The sequence below is a fragment of the Aedes aegypti genome, chromosome 3, assembly GCF_002204515.2.
Source record: "Aedes aegypti strain LVP_AGWG chromosome 3, AaegL5.0 Primary Assembly, whole genome shotgun sequence".
NCBI classification, from domain to species: domain Eukaryota; kingdom Metazoa; phylum Arthropoda; class Insecta; order Diptera; family Culicidae; genus Aedes; species Aedes aegypti.
The window spans coordinates 298,626,959-298,649,517 of NC_035109.1; the positions used below are offsets into that span (position 1 = coordinate 298,626,959).

Below are 22,559 nucleotides of genomic sequence, written 5' to 3' on the forward strand. Positions count from 1 at the left end.
ATACGTAAAACATTTAGTAAAAACAGTTGAAAATTTAATTCAGGGTGATTTTATGAATTTAAATCCTTACCCCGAACCAAAACGGGTTTAGTGGAATTGCTGTATATCCAGATTTCTAACGCCATCTTCCTCTCCTCCTCAACAGAAAACGAAGCGGGTCTTCAAATCATCACTCGAATCTGTGCCGGCCTGACGACCGGTGGCCTAGCGGTAGCGCTAGCCCATCCGACCGACGTGGTCAAGGTGCGCTTCCAGGCGGCCTCCCGCTCGAACAGCAACCGTCGGTATACTTCCACGCTGCAAGCATACCGGACGATACACCGCGAGGAAGGTGTTCGAGGGCTGTGGAAGGGCGCGATACCGAACATTGGACGCAATGCCATCGTTAATGTGTCGGAGATCGTGTGCTACGACGTGGTCAAGGATTGCCTCCAGCGGTACGCAAACATCCCGAACGACATTCGGTTACACTTTAGTTCGGCGGTGGTGGCCGGATTTGCCGCCACTGTGGTTGCCTCCCCTGTCGATGTGGTCAAGACTCGGTACATGAACTCGCCCAAGGGTCAGTACCGGGGAGCGCTCGACTGTGCCATCAAGATGGGCCGCCAGGAGGGAGCGGCCGCGTTCTACAAAGGTTTTGTGCCATCGTTTGCTCGGCTTGTCTCGTGGAACGTTGTCATGTGGATAACGTACGAGCAGTTGAAGATGATTGTGTTTAAATCTTAATGGGGTGGAACGCTGCTTTAAGGATATTATAAGTTATTTTTACACTTTTTTAACATAGACTGGACACTTAGAGAGTCGTATATTTTTTATATTTTATGACTATGAAGAATATTGTGATGTATCAAAAGAGAAAAAAAACGAATATTGTAAACGTGAATAATTTCTATAAAGAGTATATTTTGACAAACGATTCGAGCCGTGTTTCCCATACAATTTGAAAGAAACTCACCTTTTCGGGTCACACTCCTGTGGCAGAATTTCTAGCAGGTGCTTGAGGTCTTCCTGGTTGATTTTATTTGTTAAAACTGATAAATGAGCCTTTGTACAATCATACAGCTCCATGATGACGGGGAAATCGTTACCTTGATGGTAACGCACTCGCATAAAAGTGCGCAGATCTTGCAGTTGATTTTTGAAGTTGATCAGTATCTGGATGTAACAAAATTGTACAAATTGGTTTCATTTTAATTAATTAAGGTAATCAAACTTACCTCCTCTAACAATTTCATCACTTGAGGATTTTTGGCACGTTTCATTTGTTGAATTTCACTAGCTTCGTGGCCGACCATTCTGCTAATCACAGTCGTATGGAAGCGAACCTGCAAGAATCAGCAAAAATTTTAAAAAGGGATTATCACAGAAAGCCGAACCACAAAAGACCGAATCACAGAAAGGCGATTTACAGTTTAAAATTACAAACCCAAAAAATAAATGTACAGGAATCGACTGTGATGGAGGTTATGTTTCTATGGGTTTTCGGCTTTCAGTCTATAGGAATCATAAACGGATTTCCATTATACACCTGACGTTAACTAAAACTTCGGTCACATTTATTGAAGAAGAATAAAGATTGGATACGAAAAAAGTTGATCTCTTTGTAAATGCAGTCATGTCAGTAAACAGTGCTAAATTTTCATGCGGAGAAATTTGTTGGAAAAATATCGCTGAAAAACTATCAAAAAAATACGGAATAAATCTTTGTATAACATTATGGAGGACTTTTTAAAAGAAAGACTCGCTGAATCTGGTGATTCTGGTGATTCCAATGGAAATATTTGAATTGTAATTATATGAAAAGTTACTGGAGTAATGCTGATGAAGTTCATGTAGCATTTCTAGGTAGAAGCTCTGAATGAACTCCTAGGAGAAACCCTGAAACAATGTTTGGATCAATTTTCGGAGGAATATCTGAAGGATTTTCTCGAAAAATAACTGTAAGCTTTTTAATGTAATCCCTGGAGATAATTTGAGAGTCCCTGGCAAAATTCTTGAGGGTTTTCCTGATAGAATTCCTGTAATAATATGTGAAATAGTTCCTTAACCCTCTCTTTCTCATGGTAGCACAGGTGATCCACCGATTTTCAACGAACGCGGGCTAAACCGAATTGGTACGAGTAGCTCAATAATAATTTGAATAAATTTATACGCTCATTTGTCTTATCAAACATCGAAATAAGTGACCTAAGGGTCAAACTATTGAAAAACAATCAATCAACTATTGAAAAACAACCAAATTTTTTATTGTGTTTTTGAATAATATAGCTTATTTGGAACAACTTTTGTTCAAGCTCTTTTTTTAAAAAACGCCATTTTGATAGTTAAATTGTCGAACAAAGCTGTGGGAAAGAAAGGGTTAAGGCCACCAAGGAAGATTATTCGGAAGAACCCTAAATCTTTGGGTGAACTTTTAAAGGATTCTTGATGAAATTCTTGTAAAAATACTTCGAACGTAGTATCATGCGCATTCTTAAAATGAAACAGCTTACAATCAAAATCCAAACATGGCTGTCACAATGGCCGACTACGCACGATTTCGAAGGCACTAATCTGCAGAAATAACGAACATACGCAGACGATCTCTTTTTTAAACTCTCTGCTAGTGCACAAAGCTAAAATACTAATTGCGCTATCCTTTGAAGCTTCTTACGCGAGATTTTTGTCTTCAAAGTGTTGGCACATTATTGAATTTAGCTTCTAAGGATTTTGTAGACAAAAATCTGTGGAGCAATTCCTGCAGGAATAACTGAAGCATTCCTGCATTCATTCTTCTATGATTTCTCCTAAATTAGCTAGATTTATTAGGAGAGAAATCTTGGATTGAATTACTGGATCAAGCTTTATACTGAAGGAATCGGTATAAACCATCTTGGAAAACCACTAGAAATATTTTGGAGTTGTTATATAAACTAATGGAAGAAAGATAGACCCCTGATTAACCCCTCTACCGGCAGCTTCATTTTTTACCGTCAAAATATATTCGAATCTCGATAACTTCTTAGTTTCTCTATATTTTTGCACCATTTTTTACAAATTCTCAAGAAATGGAATCTTCTAGTTTTAGAATCTGTGTCAACATTAATTATTGGTCATCTGGATCTAAATATATTCCTTGTGGGACCGACGCATTAACCCCCGTTCATTTCCCAGGCTACAGAATTTTTATCGTAATCGGATATTTACGCATCAGAACATTAAATTAATCAGAGAATGTTGTGAAAAAATGAAGCAATTTGGTGCAGTCGTCTTTGAGTAATGAGTATTTAGGTTTGTAGTACCACTCTGGCCAAACAAAGATCTTGAAAACTTCAAAAAACATCTTATCGTAATTTTTAGATATCTCCAAGAATTCTCAACCGATTTGTATGATTTTTTCAGAGTAGCTCCTTATTACTTGGCATTGTATAGTCCACTTTTAATTTGTTGATAAATTGAACAAAACTAAATGGTCGCCTCTCTGGGTGTTTTCTTTTTGGAAGGAAACAGCGTCGAAACTATTGACTGAGTTCTTAAATGATTTACTTACTTGAGGAAATCCTGGGGAAGTCCCTGGTATAATGGCAGGAGAAATTTCCGGATGAATTGTGAAAGTATTTCTGTAGGAATTTTTGAAGCCTCCAGGAATAGCACCTGATTTTTCTGCCCGAATTCTTTGAATAGTTCTTGTAGAAAGTCCGACTGAAATTTGTGTTACGGATTGTTCAAACAACTTCTCTCTGGGTTTCTTGAGAGTTTTTTTTAGACCATGGAGTCTTCTGAAAATATCTCGAGAAAGTTCTCAACAAACACTTGCAGATAATTCTTCAGAGATTCCGGCAGGAACGACTGCAGGGATTATTCCTGAAATCCATCTCTTTCAACTTCTTCCAACCCTTTCGAAGATTCGTTCATGATCACTTCTAAAAATATCTTCCAGACATTTCCGGAGCACTACAGTAATTCCTGGAGGTATGTGTGCATGGATACCAGTAGGAATATTTCTAAGAAATATTCCTTCCAATACCTGAAAGGATCTCAGGACTCGAAGTTTCCGGACTGTGGAGTTTTTCTGCATGGATAGGGCATCTAAATCTAAGCTTCTACGAATCAAGGTGTGGGTGATGTTCGTCGTAGAAAACGATTCCTTTGAGTGTGATTCGTTGCACTGTAAGTCGTCATGCATTTGTTCAATCAAAAGTATAAATATTCTTCTATATTTGGGCTGTATTTTGATGCGGCCTATGAATTTTAAGTGAAATGCTCTGGGAATGGAGAGGGATACCCGAAGATCTAAAAAATCTAGTAAAACATTTCATCATTATGTTGAAGTGGTGTATTTTAACCACTCACTATATCACAGTGAGCCAGCAGTTAGTTGTAAGACGAGTCGAAACTGCTTACGACCGATATGAAAATGTATACGACGAATACAGGCAACGGTGAGTAATAATTTCATTGCATTATTTCCAATAAACGATCAAGATTTATCGAGACCTTTTTGCACAATGCGAAAGCCGTCTAGTGAAAGAATACAGGGTGGCCAGTGAACATCTGATTTCAAATTCCCGGTTTACTCCCGGTTATTTCCCGGTATTTTAAAAACTGTCCCGGTCGTAAATAAGGGATAAAAACTTGTATTAAAAAAAAACAAAACAGATGTTTTAAAAATTGTAACACTCTGGCATGCAGAATTGATCATTTGCAATTTATCGATTTTTGAAACAACCGATTGAGTCTTTTCGACATATGGTTCCTCAAGTGATCGATAACAATGTTTTTCATACTAAGATTGAATTAAAGGGGCTTGTTGCCATTCCGGTGCAATAACTTAGTGCTTGTACGCATTTTTGTATTACCCAGGTATAAATTGAACTTCAAAACATATGAAAAATATCTTTTGACAGATTCAAATTTTTTGATTCAACAAGCAAAAATTCAACAATTTATCTTTTGTCTATAGCATTTAAATAATGTTCTGTAAACTTCTACATCATGCCAAAATCTGCAAATTATCAGAGCACATATTTTTAATATAAGATTTAACAGGATTTTCGTGTTTAAAGTCAGTTTTAGTGACCCTGAATTTTTGTACGGTACATCTAACACGCTAAGCCAAAAAATATGAATATCTATGTATGACTACAATTAATTTTAAGCCGTAAATAAATCCTTGTAATGGATTAATTCAGGTTGTATCTGAAGAAATTCGCTAGCAACAACATCGCTAGCATAGAAATTTGCTAACTGCTGACTTAAAACGTTCATAATAAACTGCAGAAAAAAAACATTGTAGGGGAACCACCAGGATTCATTAACAAGAGACTTCTGAGACCTTTCATTAAAAATAGAGGCTTGTTCGAGATTTGCATTAACTGGCAACAGTGGTAAGAATGAAGTGGTTGCATAGCTAGTGTGCATAAGAACAAAAATTAACGTTGATATATGCTGAGTTATTGCTGAAATCGATCATTGTTGCTGAGATAAAACTGAGACGTATTGGAGTTGCTGTTATCCGTCGAAAAATATCAGACGTTGTCGGTATAAAATCGAAATTTGTTTGCCGATATTCCACTTCTCGGATAAACAGTGCTGCCTGTTTTTGTATCTGTTGTTATCCAACCATTGGTCGATGAGTCAAGTGAGCCTTCGCAGCAAAACAGGCGGGATGGCGAAGAATGACACTACTAAAGATGTGTCCAATAATGAACTAGCAGGCTTGATAGCAGCACAGGGGAAAACAATGCAGGACCAAATCAACAGACTTGGGAATGAACTGCGAGAGGAGATCAACAAAGGACTGGATGGTATACGAGGTGATCTGGCTGAAGTAAACATTGGATTGACGCAAGTGAAGAGGAATGTAGCCGATAACACCGATGAAATTGCAAGATCATCATTATCCAACGATTTGATCATCAGCAATGTACCGTTTATGATGACTGAAAATCTGCAAGAGTACTTCAGAATATGGTGCAAAGTCTTGGGATACGCCGATTCAACTGTGCCCATGGTAGATCTACGCCGTCTATCCAGATCACCACTCCGAGAAGGATCAAACTGTTTCATTCTAGTTCAGTTCGCTATCACTAATCAGCGGAACGATTTCTTTATCAAATACTTGCGATCCAGATCATTTACATTGGCACAACTTGGGTTTAAGTCGGAAAACAGGATTTTCATCAATGAGAATTTGATACCGTCTGCTAGGAAACTTAAGTCTAAAGCTGTCGAGTTGAAGAAGCAAGGTCTACTGTCCAGTGTTTATTGCCGAGGGGGAATCGTGCACATCAGGCTTCCTAATTCGGATCAAGATCATGTCATCAAGACAGAGGAGGATTTATTTCGTATCGCCCAACGCAATTAACCCTTTCCTTTATAGCTTTTCTTTTTATCCTTCCTTTCCATCCTTTAATTTCCATGATTCCATCCTGAAAGTCATGCCGGTGATTGTTGCTGTGTTGCTGAATGTTGCTGTTGTTGCTGTTGTTGATAATCTGCTGCTGTGGTTCGTAAATGAAGTTTCGTTATTACGTGCTGAAGGATTTTTGATCGATACAATATCTTCACGTTAGTTTGTTCGAAGTACATGATTAGATTTTTTTTTGTAATATATTTGGAAAATCGTATTATAACATTTAGTTTTAGTTTTAGCTTAGCTTAGCTTAGCTTAGACTGACTACACATATCAATGGTTGCTATTCCGTGATTGACCGAAGTCAGTGAAAATGCACAAAGAATCAACTAGAAGTTCAGCTGGGATTGGCCATAATCTTCTTCAGTGTGCATAATTCAGTGCCTCTATTTATACAAGGTCAATAACGGCGCCGGCCACGTCCTTGTAGTCAGGTGGGATTGAGGGAAGGAATGTTAGTGTGTAACCTTTGCTATTTGGAGACCGTGTTTGCCTCTGCATCTCCACAAAGGTTACTGGGAGGGATGTTTGTTAATGGGGAAGATCGTTGGGTCAAAGGATTCACTTTGATAAGCGATTAGACCATGATAAACAATGATTTGTGAGATATATACATGCTTATACGTAAATATAATTGTTCATTTAATTTCTATGTAGAGGAAAATTATGTTGACACTTGAGGTGACGAACCATTCAAAGTTTGTTAAACAAATACCTAAATGTAACATTCCTACAGCTGTCAGTACGAAAGCATGTGTTATTATATATTACTCATTTGAAAAAAAACAAAAGACTCAATTGGTTGGGACATCATAGAACACTCTTATTCTTATGCCGACACTTACAGTGACGAACCATCCAAAGTTTGTTGAATAAAGTGGACCTTTCGCAAGTCTACACTTGTAGTGTCGAACCATTCAAAGTTTTTTTTAATTACAAAAATAGGTATTCAGAACACCCCGAAAAAAAAAAGTTAAACATAAATAAATCATGAATCAGAGTTTGTGTCGACACTCACAGTGACGAACCATCCATAGTTTGTTGAAACATCATATTTACATTCCACCATTGTAACGATTAAATGTGCAGTCATACATATTTTATAGATTACAAATAGTAGCATGAAACGAGCTCACCAATTGATCCGTTATCCTTGACTGAGCAGCCACAATCCACTTTCAGCTTCACTCGTTTGCTCGGCTAGCACCCAGAAAAAAAAAAAAAAAAAAAAAAAAAAAAAAAAAAAAAAAATAGGCGCGCTACTCGAAAAAAAAAACACAGACGATAGCTCGGGCTTTCTTGACGCACTGCCCAGGAGCAAGCGTCAAAGTCGTCGAAAGATCAAAAAGAACGAACCGATCGCGGCACTTTTTAACTTACTCCAACCGAACTCCCCGATCACGCCACTTTTTCACTTACGAGACCGACGCGCGACATGTTTGATCCTGCCCTCGTCGCTCGCTCCGGCAAAAGCAAGCGTCAAGGTCGAAAGATCAAACAGAACTAACCGATCGCGGCACTTTTTCACTTACTCCAACCGAACTTCCCGATCACGTCACTTTTTCACTTACGAGACCGACGCGCGACATGTTTGATCCTGCCCTCGTCGCTCGCTCCGGCAAAAGCAAGCGTCAAGGTCGAAAGATCAAACAGAACTAACCGATCGCGGCACTTTTTCACTTACTCCAACCGAACTCCCCTATCACGTCACTTTTTCACTTACGAGACCGACGCGCGACATGTTTGATCCTGCCCTCGTCGCTCGCTCCGGCAAAAGCAAGCGTCAAGGTCGAAAGATCAAACAGAACTCTATAACATTTAGTTTTAGTTTTAGTAATAAAATGCTCCCTAGACATGCTTTTTTGATCCCCACTTTTAGCAATTATAACGATAATGGCTAGTGTATCCAGTACCAATGTCTCTTCAAATTTGAGTTTACCTGGTATTGTGATGAAATCTGCATTGGTTGATGGAAAGCTTTCCGCTTGCTGTATGAACAGTCAAAGTATATGTGCCAGAAAAATGACTAAAATTGAGGAACTCCGTAATATTGCAATGATTTCGAAGGTAGATGTAATGTGCGTATGTGAGTCATGGTTGAATGAAACGATCCCAAATGATGTGTTGTTCATAGAAAACTATGTAATCCTTAGAAACGATCGTGTTGGTAGATTAGGTGGCGGAATTCTTGTTTATTTAAGAAAAGACCTAAAGTACAGAATCTTGGAAAAGTCTGGTTCAGAAATTGAGAGCCCACAAACAGAATACATTTTGATAGAGATTAAACTGAACGATGAAAAAATCCTTTTCGGGTTTTTTTACAATCCTCCTCAGGTCGACTGCTGCACTGTTCTAAATGAGAAACTATCGAGCATCAGTAATCAGTATGATAATATCCTATTAATGGGAGATTTCAATACTAACTTATTAAACATAAACTCAGAAAAAAGTATGCGATTTCAGAAGTTTTTGAATAACTTATCTCTTGAATGTATTGGAAGTGAACCAACACATTTCCACAGAACTGGAGCATCGCAAATTGATCTCATGCTGACGAACTGCCTTTGTTAAAGTTCAATCAAGTGAGTGTTCCTTTTATGTCGAATCATGACTTAATATTTGTATCTTATGACATGGATTATTGTTTCACTTCTGAAACAATCAGCTACCGTGATTATAATCAACTTGACCCAGGTAGAGTGATACAGTTATATAATTCGATTGATTGGAATAGGTTTTTTGAAATGGAAAATCCTGATCAGCTCGTTGAGTTCTTCACAATGCATGTCCTTAACTTATATGATTCGTGTGTTCCGCTGAAAACTTTTCAAAGGCGTAAAAGATACAAACCATGGTTCAATTCTGAACTATCAAAAGAAATCATAAACCGTGATCTCGCTTTTCAAAAATGGAAATGTAGCCAAGATGAATTGGATCATGTTTGTTATAAGAGGCTTCGTAACAGAGTAACTAAACTAATTACAACGGCTAAGGAAAATCACATTAGAAGTTTGTTCGTGAATGAAATGTCTTCTAAAGATTTGTGGAAACAGTTTGATAGAATAGGTCTCAAAAAGAAAACAACAAATTTACCACTGGATTACACTCCTGATCAAATCAACGCACAGTTCAGAAACAATTTTTCCTTGAATAATGTGATTAGCAGTTCCAGCGAAAATGAGAATTTGTCTCAATCTTTTGAGTTCAATGAAATAGAGGAATTCGAAATCATCAACGCCATACATGATATTAAATCGAATGCTGTAGGGTTAGATAACATTCCTGTAAAGTTTATTAAATTAATTCTTCCATTGTTAATCACACCTCTAAAATACATTTTTAATCAAATTATTAAAACTAGTATCTACCCTGAAATGTGGAAAATTTCAAAAATAATTCCGATTGAAAAGAAAAAGACAAATCCTTCTCTTGAAAACCTAAGGCCAATCAGCATACTAAGTGCATTATCGAAAGCATTTGAGCGGGTTGTAAAAAAACAAATAAGTAGCTTCATTGAAAGACATAACTTGCTGTCACCTTGCCAGTCTGGTTATCGTCGAGGACACAGCATAAAAACAGTCATGCTCAGTATTTCTGACGACATAGGAACTGTCTTAGATAGAAATGGACATGTTATCATGATTCTTCTGGACTTCTCTAAGGCGTTCGATACAATCTGTCACACTAATCTTTGTCGTAAATTAGAACGACAATTTGGATTCTGCCCAAGAGCTGTGTGTTTGATTAGATCATATTTAAGAAATCGTTACCAAACTGTTTTTCATAATGATAGTTTTTCTTCACTGCTGCCCATCAGTTCTGGAGTTCCACAGGGATCAGTGTTAGTTCCACTGCTCTTCTCACTGTATATAAACGATTTGCCTTCAACTTTAAGAAACTGTTTGGTGCACCTTTTCGCTGATGATGTACAGATCTTATTTGATTGTACCAGTTTAGAAACAGCAGCAGTCGAAAATCTAATAAACGAATGTCTTTCTGATGTTTCTAGGTGGGCCATGGCAAACTCTCTCCTTCTAAATACGCGAAAAACTCAGGCTATGCTTATTACACGTAACAGAAATATTGTAAACGAACCTAATATTTTTCTAAATGGCGATAAAATAGAGTTTTCGAACGAAGTTCTTAGTTTAGGAATTACTATTCAAAGCAATTTTGAATGGGATACATTTATTCTAAAACAATGCGGCAAAATATATGCAACTTTGCGAACCCTTAGAATTAAAGGTGAATGTCTTGGAGCAAAGACTAAATTGATGCTTTTCAAATCCCTAATCTACCCACACTTTTTATTTTGTGATTTTATTTTGTCGCAAGCTTCTGCAAATACTATAAATCGACTTAGAGTAGCTTTAAATTGTTGTGTTAGATTTGTATTCAATCTTAACAGATATGCAAGCGTGACTCATTTACAGCATTTTTTAATTGGTTGCAGGTTTGATAAGTTTACGAAGCTTAGAAGTGTTGTTTTGTTTCAAAACATTGTACAATCCAAAACACCACCATATTTATTTTCAAAAATAGTACCATTGAGAAGTCAGCGTGGCAGGAAGTTTCAAATCCCCCGTCATAGAACATCACAATACGGGAGCTCATTTTTTGTAAGAGGCATACATTTCTGGAATGAACTACCTTCTGGTATTCAAACCATTAATTCCACATGGGGTTTCAAAAGGGCGTGTCTTGAGCATTTTAATTAGTAAGTTGGAAGTTGTGTTAATTTTTAATGTGTTTCTCAGCGTTTTTTTTTGTAATCATGTTATTCTTATCCTATTCTATTCTATTCTATTCTAAGTGCTTGCACAGCCAATAATGAAAAGCATCCTGGAAATATCGGAACGTCTCCTGATATTTTCTTGTCAGTATTAATATTTGCAGCATATCAGTGATATGATACATATATTAAAATGGCCAGGCCCACTGTGCAGACTTGGGTTTGAAGGTAATTTGAAAATTTTGCGGCGATCAGATTATTCACGTATGAATAACATGATAGACGAAAATTTTCCAATTTTTGCAAGAAGAAACGGGGACAACCGTACCAACCGTTCCATTTTAGGGAAAAAGATACAATCGTTGGGAGTGGCTTTGCTAAGAATGTTATTGCACACTCCGTTTGTGGTCCTTTTCCGTTTCCTGGGATGGGACATGGGTATTTCTCCCTCATGCCCTGGCTGTAAAGCCTAGGCTACAGCGCCATTACTCGCTCTCTGAAACGAGATAAAAACTCATTCTGACCTCTCCCGTAGCAGTCATAGATAATTAAAAAGATAGCATTGTTTACGGTGAACGTTTCTTATATTTTTAATTACTTAAAAATAGATTTTTTAATGTCATGGGAATGTTTATAATGTAACAAAAATATAGAACTAAAATAAAAACGAATAAATAGGGAGAATCATGCAAAAGTAAGTACATTTAGTTTTTGAAGAACAGCAAATATTATTGTAATATATTTAAAGAATTATTTTCAATGAAATGTAGCTGACAAGTTTTTAGTGTTACAAAAAATTGAGGAGACTCGAGGGCTTATTTGTCAAAAGAAAAAAGGAAAACTAAAGATAAGTAGGAACGAACTCACCAAATAACGTTATTGTTGTATGTTGACAAAATAACTCCTCGTGTAGGTGAGTTGTAGAATGACCGCATTCAAAATTGGCTTTTCCACTGTTTTAGATGACATCAGATTCCAACAGCTCAACAACAAAAATAACACACTTGAAAGTATTTATCAGCCGAACCGGAATGGCACCAAAATGCATTAGCCGAAGGTTGTAAAATTTTCATAAGCACGAGCAAAACACGATTGAGAAAATTTTTCACATTGGAAACTACCATTCAACAATTCACTGAGTTTTATTCACATGATATCTTTGTTTAACAAGCAATCAGTCATCAAATGACCACGCGTCACACAGATTCTGTCTGAAACAATCTTTTTCAAACAATCCCAAACCTTTTCACAATGTTTTGGACATAGATCCTCGACTTCCTGTTCCGAACACAGCACCCACGTGTTACACGAGAAGTTAAATGCACCGTCTGACATCACCCCCTAAATTACCACAGAATAGTGGAAGCAGGAACTTGAAAACACCCATCACAAAACACTTTCGATCACGTTTAAATTCACATTTCTCTTACACTTCCTGACAAAGATATGCTTTTAAAATATCCGCAATTACAAAAATAATTACTATTTCTTTTGAATCACTTGCCGGGTGGCATAGCACCATCATCATTTCCAACACTTCATTTGCCAAATCGAATCATCATGTTATTCTTATCCTCAGCACTTAAACATAAAAGACAACAGTCTTAAGTTTAAAGAGATCAATAAATAAATAAATAAATAAATAAAGTGCCGAAGATTCTAGGAAGAGACTTGCTTCCAGCCTTGAACTCTTTTTGTAGAAGTTTCACCTGAATTTCGTGTATTGATTCGTACTGGAATTTTACCAGGAGATTCTTTTTCGATTCCTTAGGCTACTCCTTCTTTCCCATGCGTTGGTTATCATGAGTTGCTCCTGGAATTGCCTAAGTTGTACTTCCTGAAATATTCTAGAATTTTTCTTTTCCTAGAACGATGAAAAACGACCAACAGATGAAACATACACTTCGTAGTTGGTACTCCATGATCAATCAGGATAGTTATATTACACAGAGAACCATGCTCAGATGGAGCTTGGGTTTTAGCTTTTCGCCATATTCAATGTACACTCACACTATTCTCAATATTTCTAGGTTGATAACTCCGGCCACGTTCTTACGTCTATCGGAGAGAGGAAGGAATGTTAATTAGATAGCTGTTGTTACTTGAAAAACCGGAGAATCTCCTGCATTTCCCACAGCTACCTTGAAAGTAGGAGTGTTTTGTTAGTGATGAATGAGGTATTCGACCGTATAGATTACCAATTTCAATTTATTCAATTCTAGCTAAAAATAGAAGTGATTCTGTTTCATCTCATGCACAAAGATAATGCAGAGAGTTAGAGAAAGACAGCTATGATAGAAAAATAAGTATGTTACAAATTTGAGAAAGGGACGGGCCTGGGATTGAACCCACGGCCTCCTGCTTGGGATGCAGTAGCGATTAGACTACCAGCCCCTTCTTCTCGAGTTTTTTTTTTCCTAAAATTACTTGAAGAGCTTCTTCAAGAATCTCACTGACAAATCTACATTCAACCGAATCTCAGGAAAAAATATCCTAGTAAAGCATGAAAGTAAATGAAGGATAAGTTTCATCCTATTTAACTCACCGGCAAAACCCGCTCGGACCGGTCCGTCACCATGACGCCCAGCTTCCAGCCGTCATCCGAGATGCGTATCCGCTCGAAAACTTCCTCCACCTCGCCGAACACCACAAAGGTCCGCTCGTCCCGCTCGGTATCGCTGAGCTTGCTAATCTGATCCACCGTCACCAAACTGTAGCCCTCGATTTGAAACTGATACCGCGGCGAAAGGATGTTGTCCGTTCCGGACAAGCTCGGAGCCCTCTCCTCTACATCGAACACGTCGTCCAGACTGTCCTCAAACAGTGCCGAAACGGAGCATTTGTCAAAGTTTTTGCTGGTGGACGGCCGTTGGCCATCGTCTGCGGGATTCGATGGTTTGGGTGGCTTACTGGAGGACAATTCCGTGCGTGGTCGTTTTGCTGGCTGAATCGGTGCAGCGGGTGGGGAAGATATTTCCGGATCATCGTCATCGATATAGTGAGCAAATTGGTTTTGCTGTTCGTTTCGAATTTCGTCTTCTAGGGAGTTCATGGCGTCGATATCGTCATCGGGTTCTTCGAAGGATGGCAATCGGTAGGTTGGTCTCTTTGGTCGGGCTGAAGGCGGGGAAGGTTGGGAAGTTTTGGTAGAAGAAACTTGATGGTTCATAATTTCTTCCTCGGGAAGGTTGATTATCTGCAGGTCGTCGTCGTCATCCATCAGGGTGCTGACAGTGGGAACTTGTTCTGGAGGTTTGACCTAAAATATTTGAAAATTGGATCAGTAATTTGATAATCGGGGTGTCCATTTGTTAACAGAAATGAATTTTTCGGATATTTTCCAGGTTTTACAAAATAATTGGAGATCTAAGAAATAATCTAAAACTCTTGAATGATCATCAGAGCTATTAATGACTTAGTGTATTAATAGTAAGAAACCTCATGCCTGATACCAGATATCTTTTATCTAAGAGATACTCCAAACTTTAGAGTCTAAAGTAATCTCAGATGAGACTTCTGTAGAAATTCGTGATGAACATCTACAAGGGTCTCTGAACGAACTTCTGGACTTCGGGTAAAGTTTTGGAGGATTATCTAGGATAATTACTAAAAAAAATGACAAACTCGCCATGGGCAAAAAGCCACTTAAATACAGATAAATAATAATAACAATTACTAATATAACTAATTAAATAATAATCAACAAACCCCTTAATAATAATCCTGAAGGATTTTTTCAATGGAATTTCTTGAAAAACATAGGACGGTATCGCTGGAGAAATATATGTAGAACTTAGAAGGTGTAACCCTACTGAAATAATAACCTCAGAATTCGGTGATGTGGAATCACTTTAAAGAAATACTTTGAAGATTACATGGAATTTTACTTGAGAAGTTACTCGAAAACTGTTTGAAAGCACTGCAGGGGGAATCCACAGGCAATCCATGTGGGAAAATTCCTTGAGTACCTATATGATGCAACAACTTCGTAGGGAAACCCTAATTTATGAAGAAATTTAAAGAAGAATTTTCAATAGATTTAAATTTTCTTACATAATCCTCGGAGAAATTTTTAGTGCAATTTAACGAAAGTTGGAAAAAGTGCGGACGAACTTTTGGCAAAACTCATGCAGAAATAGCTAGAGAAATTCGTTGCTGTTAGCGACTAAGTGGTAAAAATAGAAATTTTAGAGTTCTCATGCATGAAACAAAAAACAAGACAGGAATTAAAAACGGACTAAAAAGAGATCAAATAGGAACCAAAACCAAAACTGAAAAGAGAACAAACAGGGACCAAGAAAACAAAAAGAAACCAATACAGAAACTAATCACCGTGATCTGTAATTTCCAAAGAATAGTAACGTACAGGCTCCAGAGAATCAAGCATCAGCAAATCAAGCAAAATTTTCAAATCCTAGAGTAACCTCTGATGAAACTTGTGTGAGTTCTAAGTGTGCCTTGATGAATTTCTACAAAAATCTCTGAAAGAACTCCTATATTATTGATAAAATTCTTCCTAGAAATTTCATGATAAATTGCTAAGATAACTGAAAAAAAAAAAATTTCTGGATTATGTCTTACAAGACGTTTAGAAGAATGCAATTTGATGCAATTCGGACAGAATTCCTGAAAAAACTTAATGATCGGAGCAATAACTTGCAGTAGTATTAACTAGTGTGGGACCTTGAATAATATTTTGAAGAATCCATGGAGATTTGGAAATTTTATGTTTTATAGAAATGTTTAACCGCAGCAATAATATTTTGATGAAGTGCCGAAAGAAAGTTCTGGATGAACTTGATGAGGAATCCCAGGATTTTAGGAGTAATTCCTGAGAGTAATCGTTGATGAATTTTGAAAAATAATCCGTATGGAAATATTTATAATAAATGAAAAATCTTCGTAAAATTTATTGTACCTAGGATTTCTTCGAAAAAATTTTTTTTTTTTTTCAAAAGCTCTGAAATAAACTCTTGTGGAAAAGCTCCTGTTGGATATGTGGGAAACCTTCTAGAAGTAACAACTGGAGATATTAGTGAGAGAACCAGTGGAAAAACATCTGGAGGAAATCCTAGGATAATCGCTAGGTTTTTTTCAGGGTAATCTCTGTGAGAATCACTACAGTTTCTTTTTTTAAACTCTGGAATAAACTTTATGGAAGCGTTGGAATGCACTACTCAACTGCAAACGAAAGCTTTGGTGTTTACAGTGGCCGGTTTATCTTTGACCAACACATGAATCGAGTTACCGGCACGAATAGTTAAGAGCAGATGAATAGAATGGAAAACAAACGATAGGAAAAACAATCCAAATTAGTTACTATCATAAAGTTACATACAGTTAGATACATGCCTTATCTTAAATTTATACACGCAAAAAAATTGTGCGGTAAAAACTACCATTTTAGGGTATTAACTTAAGGGCTCGCATCGGCAATTTTCAGCAGACCAGAAATGCGCTGGATTTTTTCATGTCTGTAGTCGAAATTAGATTGGTGGAAATGATTTCTGTCGAATGTACCAGTAATGTGGTGGGATGTACCGTAAACATGGTGAAATGGCATGAAATTCCATGGTAGTGTTAAGAATAGGCGTAGTCAGCTAAAATTGTAGTTTTTACCACAGGATTTTTTCTGTATAGTTTTCCTTATTATCTACTAAGTATTGAATTATATCTACTGTACAAGTGATTAAAGACAAATTGATTTGCTGTTCACAGAAGTGCGAAGGTTCTTATAAAATTACCAATAGATCGGTATATCGGTTGAACTTGCATTAGAAAATCTGCTTGCCTTAAAAATGTACTATTTTTTGTAACTTTTGCTTTTCTTTGCTCAACTTTATTTTTTATGCTCATAAACAACATCCAACTGGAACTGTACTTGCCTTTACCAACCTGGAAATCTTAAATTCTGCTTCATTGTCTAAACATGTTTTATGTTTATAAACATATTTTATAATAATGCTGAATAATAATAATAAAAATTGTTGAAAGGATTAAACATGTCAACTAGGGTAATGTGACCAGATGTGTTTTGCTCCAAAGCGGGACAAAATTTTACATTTTTCATAATGTTTGGACCCTAGAACTTTTCTACAGTCGTATAACTCGTATCGTAGGGTGTAAAGCTTATAAGAAAAAGTACAAAACAAAAAATATTTCATCCATATCAATTATTTTTATGAAGCTACGAGCTAAACGTCATCCTTACAGATTGCGTCTAAACAAGCAGGCTCAAGGATTCGTTATTATAAAACTTGAGTTTCTTTCATACGAGTCTAAGGAAAGACAAATGTTACAGAGTACAGAGAAGGTCTCATATATACATTTCAGATAAAATTGTAGGATAAATTTTCTTAAATTCCTGGACATCATTCTTACATAGTTCTTTGGAATTTCCGAAGCATAAGATTTCGATGAAAAGATTAGACCAAAATTATAACAGAATATTGGATGTGATTCCTAGATTGTGCTGCGCAGGATTATTAGAGAATTTAATAACAGTGAAGTGAGAAAATGAGTAGACGCAGCTATTGTTAAAAATATTTAAATGCGCTGTTAGGTTTTCTGAACCGTACAACTGTTAGATTCTGTATTTGGCGTTTCAATAGAGCAATAAAAATCATGAACCACCCGATAATATTGTTCGTTTTGCAAATGCATAGTCTTTACCGTTGAAACTTACAAACTCTGTTATATTGCTAAAACAACTATTTGGCAGCTATCAAGAACACAAACTTTATATGTTCCGAATGTATGGTTACGTTTCAAAATAACGATAAATTCAAACAAAACATTTCAAAATTATAGCTGCAAAATACGAAGTAATAAAAACTTCTCTAAAAATAAGGGACATTTTCCTGATTTGAGTAAAATGCAAGACATTTCGGGGGACACTTTTCAGCGCGGGACAAATTTGTTTGTACATCAACAGGCAAGTAGTAGCCCCAATGATGTTTTAAAATATATGTATATGCAAACATGAACAACAAAGTACAGTGACGTCAAAAACAATAAGAATGAATTTAAAAACAAATATTAAATAGTCAGGCAATAAAACTTAAACTAAACACTTAGACTAGTTATCTCGTTCAGCAAAAAACAACGAAAATCTTCGACGGAGCGTCTCTCGGGTAATGTTGAAATCAAACAATGAAGATACTCTGTTGAAAACTCGCTGTAGTCCACTAAGAGCACCGTGAAGTGAATGTTCGAAATGAGGGACTGTAGCGATACGTCTGTAGGCGAATTCCGGCGCGTATTTTCTTCGAAGAAAAGAAAATTTTCTTGCTGGTGGATTATGGAAGAAAATTTCTTCTCTTCGAAGAAAATGTGCGCCGGAATTCACCTACTGGTCAGGTGATTTTTTTTGATTGAAACTATCTTGTGTCACAAAAACGACATATTCTACCATGTACTACTGCTTCAAAATAAACTCTCTGAGTGTAGCCGAAATTCCCTGATAATTCCAGGATTTTCCTGGTAGTAGACACCCTGTTGGCTGTGAAATGGTGAGCCGACAACTAGGAAGGAACGTCCAACATAGCTCTGGTCCTCACAAGTCCCTGCCTCACGCTTCCACGAGTCAAACAAAGTCAAAGTCAAGACAAAGTCCGCCAGCTAAGGGTTGCGTACTTAGCTGGTAGTGCAGCCTGGGCACTGTTGTCCTTCTGACATCAGCTAGAGTGAGGAGGTGCGTCTCGAGCGTCTGTCCACCAAGCAGATGCGGCTCAAATAGCGTCTGTTCTGGCATCCAGCGGCTGAGTATGAAATGCTGTATGACGTCAGCTACGCCTAAGATGGCAGCCCCACCATCGTGATGTAGGTAAGGTAAGCATATCGAATTTCTTACCTATCACGAAAAATGGAGAAAGGAGAAATAACGAACGTTACTTTCGGCAACCGACCTGGCAACGAAAAAAGGACTATGATTGGAAACTCGATACCTGGAATGTCAGGACGTTAAATGATCCCGGACGAGTGAGCCTTTTGGCTCGTGGATTGCAGAGGGTTGGAGTGAGTGTGGCTGCTATTCAGGAAGTAAGATGGCCTAGAACTGGAGAACGTGAATTCAGGGCGGTGGATCCCTTCGCCAACACAGCTTTCAAATACAACATCTACCATAGTGGCAGCGATAAGGCAGAGCATGGTGTCGGATTCATAGTAATCGGGAAGCAGATGAAGCGTGTTATGAGGTGGAAACCGATTAATGAACGAATCGGCGTATTGAGGATACGGGGAAAAATCTTCAACTACAGTCTGATCAACATCTATGCGCCGACAAACGATAAACTCGACAACATAAAGGATGCGTTTTATAATTGTCTCGACAAGACCTACGGAGAATGCCCTAAACATGACGTAAAAGTTGTTATCGGGGATGCCAACGCTCAGGTCGGAAGAGAGGATTTTTTCCGCCCAATAATTGGTACGGAGAGCCTTCACTCCGCCATCAATGACAACGGCCTAAGGCTAATAACTTTCGCTGCAGCTAGAGGGATGGCCATCAGCAGCACCTACTTTGCATGCAAAGACATCCGAAAGTACATCTTGATGTACCCAAATGGCGAGCTCAGCAAACAAATAGACCACGTTTTGGTGGACGGCCGGCATTTCTCGGATGTCATCGATTTGAGGACCTTCAGAGGTCCAAACATTACATCTGATCACTATCTCGTTGTTAGTAAAATTCGTGGACGGTTGCCTACCGTGGCGAACACAAGAACACAGCGACCGTTGCGTTTGAATATCCCCAGCGCTTATCAACAGAAAGTGTAGCAGACGAGTACCGCCGGAAGCTTGATGAGCGGATATGGGGATACAACGTAGGCGACAACCTCAACAATCTGTGGTAGTCTATCCACGGTGCGAGAGGTGATAGGTACTGCTCAGAGACGACCAAGAAACGGTTGGTTTGATCAGGAGAGCCAGAATGTGACGGATGAGAAGAATGTTGCCAGCAGCCGGATGTTAGTGTCTGGTACCCGGCAAAATAGAGAGCGGTACAAGGAAGCTAGAGCAGCCGAGAAACAAATTCACCGCAGAAAGAAAAGGCAGTATGAAGAAGACATCATTACTGAGGCGCAAAACAGCATGGAAGGAAATTATATGCGGAGATTTTACAAAACTGTCAATGGCGTACGGATAAAAGCTGCGCCGTCTCCCGTCATGTGCAACGACCGCGAAGGTAACTTGCTGACAGACAAAATCTTGGTGGCTGCCAGGTGGAAATAACACTTCGAGCAATTGTTGAACGGAGAGAACACGAGCGCGTCTGAGAACAGATGGAAAGCTGTGGAGCCCCTGACGCTAGATGAGGTTAGAAGAGCGATCAAGGAGTTGAAGCACTGTAAGCAGCTGTACGAAATACTGCACCGTACTCTGTTAAGGATATGGAAAAAAGAAGAATTGCCTGCTAGCTGGCTGGAGGGCCTCATCTGCCCTCTGTATAAGAAGGGCCACAGACTGGAGTGCGCCAATTACCGAGGAATAACGCTCCTCAATTCGGCGTACAAAATTTTTGAACATCCGTATTCTCTTTCATTTTTCTCGAAACCTCTTCTAGTTACTGGTTTTTGCTAATGATAAAAAATTCATGTTTTTTTCTCATATGCGTGTTATGAGTCAAGGTTTAAGCCAAAAATAAAATCATTTTGATTTTCGAGCTACACAAAATTCCAAAGTGTACCTCGTCTAAACTGCCCATATTCGCCCATATAACAGTCCCATGTTTATAGGAAATCCCATGCAACATGGGACTGTTATGCGAATATGGGCAGTAAAGGCGGGGTTGGGTATTAGAGGGTTAGAAAGTTAAATAAACTTTTTTGATAGGGAATTTTTTGGAGGGTTTCCTAGACGAGTTCCTAAAAGTGTTCCAGTAGAAATCACTGAAAGAATTTCCTTTAAGGAATCTAAGAAGAATTGTATGAATAATCTGTGGAATGGTCGCGTAATAATATTTGATGGTTTTTATTGTAGACTCTAGAACTTTTTCTGGTTTCAATGCAAACAGAATAACGAAAAAGATGATTTTTAAGAGCATTTGTTAAGCATAAAGACTTTAGAGACCATCACATTAAAAATGGGGACTTACTATTTAGAGACTTGCATCAAAATAGTGAATAAATTTTTAGAAAGAGACCTGTTACCAGCCCTTACCTTATTACTCCTGTCCGCACCACTATTGGATTCAATTCCGTCCAGATTGATCCCCAGGAACATGTCATCTTCCCAGTCATCGTACTGATTCGTGCTCGTCCTACTCAGCGTCGGTTTGGCCGGCGAAGGGAACACCATCGGAACCGACGGAATATTGTTATAGTTACTTTTGGGATTCTTTTCCGTCACCACCACTTCCTCGTATTTCGTTTTCGGATTAGCTTTCAACGGCTGTCCCAGCTGTTTCAGCAGGATATTCTCGAAGGCATTTGTTATGAGGAGGGTGTCCACCTCTCCGCCGAGAATTTTCACATTCTTCGGTTCCAGGAACATTACCCTGTTGATGCATCGAATTGGACCGCTGAGTAAAACCTTTACTCCGGGCGGAAGTTTTGTATTCAGGGCAGCTATCGGACTGTGCTCCATTCCAATTACGGTTCGCTTCCCATCCGTAAGTTCCAACTTCAGCATCCTCCGCTTCCGGACATGCTGGGTCTGATTCTTACGCATCTGGATTTCGTCGTCCGCTTCATCCAGCTTTTCATTGTACAGGTTCCTCAACTGGTCGTAACATGGTTCCGAAATGTCCATCAAGTAGTTCAACTGCAGCGGGAAGATCCCCTTCAACGTAAAGCACTTGGTTTCGGTTTCCACCGATTCCGGCAGGGTGGACACTCCAATCTCTTGTAGATCGGCCAGAACCCACTGGTCAAACGTGAATTTGAACAGGGCCTCGTTGGAAGTCTTGGGGTTCTCCTGCAGGCAAAACGACACGCAACCGGTGAGCCATTCGTCTACCACTTTGATGCTGTAGGTTTGAAGCAAACGCGATTTCACTTGCGCGGCACGGTTGGTTTCACTTTGAATCATCGCTGGAATCGCGGAATGCAGTGGTAATCAGAGGAAATTCACTAAAAATGTTCGGACTCAACACAACTGCAACAAAATCAACATGTTGCGATTTTCCCGGCTTTCTTGAGATGTTTGTAAATATGAACTAAGCCCGCCTTTAAAGCCCGCCATGTTCGCAAATACTCCACTGCACTGTGACGTCACGCATCAATTTTGACAGGTACTGGTCCTATTGTTTACAGTTTGGACTTAGTACTTTTTTCGAATCATTCTTAATTTCGTGAAAGTTTGCTGCGAGGAGAGGTCAAATCCACTGCAGATACCCACGGATCGTATTATTCTATCTTCCTACCGTTGAAAATCGTCACCATCAGCATGCTGGTGATAGAAATGCGAAGATGAAAAAATGATGGATAAAAC

General features: G+C 38.4%; 2 protein-coding genes across 2 annotated transcripts in view; one reads left to right on the forward strand and one right to left on the reverse strand.

Annotated features, from left to right (window-relative positions):
- LOC5568694 (mitochondrial uncoupling protein 2) overlaps positions 1-916 on the forward strand; it is a 29,753-nt gene extending 28,837 nt beyond the window's left edge. Inside the window, exon 4 of the mRNA XM_001652466.2 lies at positions 146-916. Coding sequence (XP_001652516.1) covers positions 146-726 — 581 coding nt within the window. The 3' untranslated portion in view covers positions 727-916. The remainder of the gene's footprint in view (positions 1-145) is intronic.
- LOC5568693 (recQ-mediated genome instability protein 1) lies at positions 869-22,293 on the reverse strand. Its single transcript, XM_001652467.2, has 4 exons — positions 21,288-22,293; positions 13,672-14,385; positions 1,218-1,325; positions 869-1,155 (listed from the first exon to the last, which is right to left on the reverse strand). Exons 1-4 carry the CDS (start codon positions 22,155-22,157, stop codon positions 952-954), a joined length of 1,896 nt encoding a protein of 631 aa, XP_001652517.1. The 5' UTR covers positions 22,158-22,293; the 3' UTR covers positions 869-951.
- Between the last annotated feature and the right edge of the window lie 266 nt (positions 22,294-22,559).